Here is a 6616-nt window from a genome sequence, read left to right as displayed (position 1 = left end):
TGCTCACACCCTGCCTCTTGCTCTCTGCTGTCTTTGAGTGTGATGAGTAGCAGGAAAGGAGTGGGGTAGGGTTTAGTTGTTAGTCGCAGGGCAATGGTACATGAGGACAAGAACTGAAGCACTGGACTAAGGTCTAAGAGCAAGTTTTCAGAACTCAGAGCTGACAATGTTCCCAATAAACCCGAGTGCTTTTCATTAAAACAGTGCCTGGATGATATTGTTCCAAAATACACACACACACAAGCACCCCCATGCACACACGCCTGCACATACACAGACAGGGCTTCGTAGAAAATAGTTATTTATTAACTATACATAGCACGTTTATATTTTCAAAGATTATAATTACTTCATATCAAAAAAGACAGTAAACAACAAGTTAAACAAAATATATTCACAAATGTCTTGGAAAATATAAATTTTTAAATACATATTTTCTAAGGAAAGGGAAAACAAAGTTAAAAGTCAGTTTTATCAATCAGCAAATTTGTTTTCAACACAGAATAAAAGGGTACAATTCAAAATATTCTGGATTTCATCAAATAGTTTAAATATCAGGCTTGTATTTGTTAAAATTGAAAATGTACATGGTAATTTCAGAAGTAATAAAAACAGTTACATTTTAATGTTACTGGTTTAAAGTAAAAGCACAGAAGCCTGTCTTAACAGTGATATCAAACTCAGAGGAAAAAATATTTCACATAATACAAATATGCAGTCTAAATTTACTTAGCTTTCAGAGAAGCTTTAGAATCGACTTTTATTTTAGTTCTCACATCCCATTAACCACAAACATAAAACACATTTCTTAGATCAAAACATATTATAAAGAAGTTTTAGTTTTGTTCTCTTTGTTCGAGTCATTAGATTTGTTTTTGACAAGCAATGTAATTTTGATAGATTGGAGTAACAAACAATCGGAAACTGTGGCATAGATTACAGTAATGTTAAATCGTATTAATTGAATGGTGCACAATAATTATATGTTCAAGCTACTTGACATATATTGTAGTTCTTTGGCAATCCGCATGTCCATCAATGTCGACATTAATAAATTCAGACTTTCTGGTCAGGTACTTTCATGCCTGTGAACCTAAACAGCCTAAACACTGAATGTAGTATTAAAATATTCATTATTTTAAATAGAACAACAGTACTTTCTTCTGTCCACTAAGTTCTGGGACTCTTTCCACCCACCCTTGCCCCTTTCCTGATTTAATTTTTTTTACATAATTTGTCACACTTCAGTGTTTCAGAACATAAAAACAATTTACTTATTAGTCATAGATAACACAAGTAAACACAAAATGCACAAAAGTAAAAACCTACATGGCCCTAGTGAAAGTGATTGCCTCCCACACCTGTGGTCCATCACACCTGAATTCACTGTCTCTTGTCACACCTGAGACTGTTTAATGCCACACCTACTCCCAAACAAGACATCACTTGAACAGAATCTTTATGCAAAGTGAAGTAAACCAAAAGATAATTAAAAGCTAGATATCATGCCAACATGCAGAGAAACACTGAAGTGTAACAAATATACAAAAAAATTAAATCAGGAAGGGGGCAAACACTTCTTCACACTGCTCTAAGTGCTTCCAGTCTTTCTAACTTGTGCTCTCATAAATCTACAGGTCACACAAAGTCACAGAACCTTTCTCAAACCAGAAGGCTGGAAAAAGCTCTGCTGTGAATTTTGCTTTGAACGTATGAATCAAGCTCCGCTTCTCTGATGATATACTGTAGTAACTTATAGTTCCTCCTTCCCAGTCAAGAAGCACACCTATTTTGTTGCAAGGAGGGACTTTGATTTCTACTTCTGTATTTTTATGCATGGCTTTGTATCCAGTCTTGGAGCAGAGCAGACTCCAGGACTTGTCATTGGTTCCCAGACCACTATCACTACCCTGGCCTCGACCCAGATCTTTATATGCCACAGCAATTCCCACCACACCTTTCCATTCCACTTCCCAGTAACAAAGTCGTTTCAGGCCTTCATCACAAAATACCTGGGTCCTCTTGAACCTTTTGTCACTTGTATTTCGCGTTTCCAGCTTCTTGACATCGTTATGAGTCATCGCTTTTTTGTTGTTTTCAACCAGAACAAGCCGTCTGCTTGCTGTGGTCTCATCAAACATAAGATCTGCTCCATCTGAAAGTGTTCAAGAAGAAAATCAATCAGGCTTTGAGAAAATGTAAACATTGACAGTTTCAGAATGTGTTCTGTTTTTACCATTGTGAATCCATACATTTAAATATTAAATCTGCTAAATTTGGAGAATTACAAGACATTTAGTATTTTGTGATTTCCTGATATATAAAATCATATTTACGTGTTACTATGATCATTATTGTACTGATCATTATTAAGCCGTTCTAACCTTCATTTTCAGATAAACATGTTTCATCTTGTAATAAAAATGTGAAAGTGTTGAGGGAAACAAAAACACAGCTTACATTTACTCCAACCAGGTTTTAGTCGAATTTTTCCTTCACAGTCAAAGCTGTGCAGAGTAAGACAAGAAAGATTCATTTTATTTTATTCTGGAAAATAAATCAGAAAGTCTTTATATATTATTCCACTAGTTCTTGAACTATAACATTTATTTACATATTCAGCTAAGCATAGCAAGAAGTAACAGTGGGATCCATCATAAATACCTGATTGCTGTTTAAAAGCCTCTACTCAGACAAGTGCATCATATATTAGATTAAGCTATTTTTCTACAGTAGTAATAATAATGCTAAGTAATGTCTGATTTATTTACTCACTTCACTGTCTCAAGTTTCTTGTTTGGATCCTCAACTATTGCATTGAGAGCCCTCATCCCTTTGTTTCCAGGGTGATTGTAACTCAGGTCCAAGTGTTTAAGAGATGAGAGTCTATTGGACTTAATAGCTTCAGCCAGAGAAATGCAGCCGTCCTCTGTCACCTGACATCCTGCCAACCTGCACAAAGACATAATTTTGGATTAGAAATAGAGCTCAGCAAAATTTGATGGTGATACAAAAGTCCAGGACTTTATATATTTTCTATATAAAACAAAGAATAAAAGTCCTTTATTCTAATTTTAAAGGTTATGGCCTGCAAATAATAAGAGTATAAAGTGTCTTAAAATATTACAATACTGCAGCTTATATTTTTTGATAACAATAAATCCATTGATTACTTCCTCATAGATTGCTTCCAACATGACATTTTACAGTCTTTTAGAGTAATTTTGTGTAAAACCTGATTATAGTTTAAATAGTAAATGGTCTGAACCTCTCTAGCACATTATCAAGTCTATTGGACCCCATAGTGCTTCATACCACATTTCATCATTCACTCATTCACACACACACACCGATGGTGGCAAATTACTACATTGTAGCCACAGCCTCCCTACAACAGTCTAACAGAGGAGAAGCTGCCATGCACCAGGGTCACTGGGTTCTCTGATCACCAGCAGGCAAGTCAGGTGAAGTGTCTTAACCACAACACAACAGTGTTCAAACTAGAAACCTACCGGTTCCAGGATAAACTCTGACCTCATGACCTCCTGACCCACTGTCACCCCTAAGGGAAGACTTTCAAATTATTTCATTAATACATGGGCTGCTCATCTCTCAACTTTAGTTGTATCCATCTTAGTACTATTTTCATAGGATTGTTGAATTATATTGACACTTAACACTAACAAGAATTGCGAACACAGAATAACTTTAAATCTCAAGACAAACTAGTTTATAAACTCAAACTAGTGGCTAACTATAACACTGGTTGATATATTACTTTAATTGATAACTGAAAAACCTACTTGAGAGTCTCAAGTTTACAGTTCACATGTTTCAACCCATCAGCAAGTCGCATCACTCCAGCATCCATCAAATCATTATGACTCAGGTCCAACACAGTGAGATTTGAGGATGGTTTGGTTAGCACTGATAATGTGAGACCATTGCAAGATTCTTCAGAGAGCTCACACCAACTCAGTCTGTAAAAAGATCCATGAAAACAATCAAGTTAATTTGACAAACCCATGTGTGATTTTCTCCTAAAATAATAAAGGACAACAGTAAAGGAACAAAATATGAGTTTTGTTTTAAACAACAGTAAAAGACAAGTTATCATGTCTTTGTGGTCAAACTAGAATCCCACCCCCAATGGAAAAAGCCATAACTCTCATGTATAACAATTATTTGTTCACAGTGAAGAAAGTAATATGAAGCATTATTCTGAACTAGTGGCATATCATAGACCCTACATGAGAGCTCTACTAAAGGCACATTTTACAGTTTTTATAAAAATACTTACAAAGTGGTGTTTGAGACTTTGACCACTGGCATCATTCCCAGAAGAACTTGCTCTGATTTCAGGTATTTCTTAAGATCAAACACTTCAAGGTTTTCATCTGATGTCAGCAGCACAAAGGTTAAAGCTGACCACTGAGAATCAGTGAAATTTTCAAAAGGTTTTTCTTCTGTATTAAGATAATCTTTGATTTCTTGAACAAGGCTGTGGTCATTCAGCTCATTAAGACAGTAGAAAAGATTAAGGTTTTTATCAGGGTCATTGTTCTCTCTGATCTTCTTCTTGATGTACTCTGCTGCTTCCTTACTAGCGTTTTTGTGTTTTTCATTCTTATCCATTAGATCCTGAAGTAGATCCTGATTAGATTCCAGAGAGAGACCCACTAGGAACCGAAGGAACATGTCCCAGTCCCCATGTTCATCCTCAAAAGCCTTGTCCACTGCTTTCTTATAAAACTCTGAGGCAGTAAGGCCAGAGGTTGCTGAGGTGGATTCTGTGAACACATTTTCCCCTTTGTTAGTAAAAGAGTAGCAGACATGGAGAGCTGCCATGAACTCTTGAATGCTTTGATGGACAAAGCAAAACAGCTTCTGCTTGTATAGATCATGATTTTCTCGTTTGATCTGAGTTAACAACCCAGAGAAAACAGCAGCTTTGGTTACATCAGTCCCACAACTGGTCAAGTCTTCTTCAGTGAAGAGAAGGTTCTTCTCCTCTAGTCCTTTGAAAGCAAGTTTTCCCAAAGATAGGATTGTTTCAGATGTTGACTGATCTGTATTATGTTTTACTTTTGTCTGTCTGCGCTGGAGCAAAAGGAAACGTGTGTACATGTCAGTCAGAGTTTTTGGCAGTTCCTTATCTTGGTGTCTTTTAATAAAGTCCTCCAAAACCTTTGATGTGATCCAACAGAAAACAGGAATGCGACACATCATGTAAAGACATCTTGATTTCTTCACATATGACCAGATTTTTTCAGCCACCTTCTCATCACTGAATCGCTTCATGAAATACTTTTCCTTTTGCTCATCATTAAATCCTCTCACTTCTGTCATTCGATCAACCTTTTCTAGAGGAATGTTGTTGGATGCTGCAGGTCGAGAGGTGATCCAGATTTGAGCTTTAGGGAGCAAATTTCCCAGGATGAGATTTGACAGCAGAACATTTATTGAGGTTGGTGTTCTGACATCACTACATTTATTGATGGTTTTGAACTCAAGATCAAGACGACATTCATCAAAACCATCCAGAACAATCAGAATATTGTACTCGTCATAGTCAGTTATTTCAGATGTTTTCATTGCTGGGAAGAACTGATGAATCAGATCTTCTAAACTGTGTTCTTTATCTGCTCTCAGATTTAGCTCTCGGAAAGGAAGTGGTAAAATGAAAAATATGTTTTCTGTTGCTTTGCTCTCTGCCCAGTCAAGTATGTACTTCATTGAGGCAAATGTTTTTCCTACTCCTGCCACTCCAACGGTAAGGACAGTCTTAATGTTTTGATTACTATTTGCAGGTCTGAAGATGTCACAGTATTTAATAGATGTTTCTTCTTCATTTGTTGTTTTGAACTTTGCATCCTGAACCTGCATGGCTTCATTTTGAGCATTTTCTCCTTCTGTGATGTAGAGGTCAGTGAAAACCTCGTTGAGAAGAGCTGAGGTCTTCTGTCCATCAATCCCTTCAGACACACTGGTAAACTGATCTTTTAATTGACTTTTGAGTTTTCTTTGACTTCTGATATCAGGCCTCTCTGAAAAAATAAAATGTAAATAAACAAAAACATAGATTAAATACTTTTGAAATAATTTTATATTATATATTCTTTTGAAAAAATATAAAACACGTAATAAAAGACTACTAATCGCAAACTTTGACCTGTTCCTGTGTGACAAAGGAATATGTTGTAAAAACTTAACATGCAATTTTCTGTTTATAGTGTTTTAATGTAGTAAAAATCCAAGCACACAGCAGACTAAAACTTAAAACTACAGATGTTTCTGCAGATCACTCAAAATCTACTTAGGATCATAGATTTTTGTCAAGGAAAGTTCTTAACAAAACTTTCAAGAATTGTGTTGAAGTCATGTGTTGAATTAAAAGTACAAGTTGTAATGTATACAGCAGTGCTTATACATTTTATGGTGCAGACTGTCAGTGAACTCAGGGCCTGCCCAAGGCCACTAAGGGGACCCCTCAGGGGAGCTGATTTTATTTTTTATTTATTTATTTTAATTTTGTTTGCTGCTGAGCATAATCATTTTGTGGCTAAAACAAACATTATATTTTACATCAACTTCTAAGTTTTGTGAAACTTCTGTT

The 6616-nt window shown here is 35.9% G+C and overlaps 1 protein-coding gene across 1 annotated transcript; it reads right to left on the bottom strand.

Annotated features, from left to right (window-relative positions):
* Positions 1 to 845: 845 nt before the first annotated feature.
* On the bottom strand, positions 846 to 6047 carry LOC106943760 (protein NLRC3-like; the record flags this gene model as incomplete). Its single annotated transcript, XM_015027060.1, has 5 exons — positions 846 to 2155; positions 2461 to 2507; positions 2776 to 2952; positions 3804 to 3980; positions 4301 to 6047. Coding segments are annotated over 5 exons (2672 nt in total), but the record flags the coding sequence as incomplete, so codon positions are not given.
* Positions 6048 to 6616: the final 569 nt, after the last annotated feature.

The sequence above is a fragment of the Poecilia latipinna genome, unplaced genomic scaffold (assembly GCF_001443285.1).
Source record: "Poecilia latipinna isolate Pla-1442-1.1 unplaced genomic scaffold, P_latipinna-1.0 Scaffold5866, whole genome shotgun sequence".
NCBI classification, from domain to species: domain Eukaryota; kingdom Metazoa; phylum Chordata; class Actinopteri; order Cyprinodontiformes; family Poeciliidae; genus Poecilia; species Poecilia latipinna.
The sequence above is the reverse complement of the archived record's forward strand: the minus strand, read 5'-3'. Positions and strand labels throughout refer to the sequence as shown.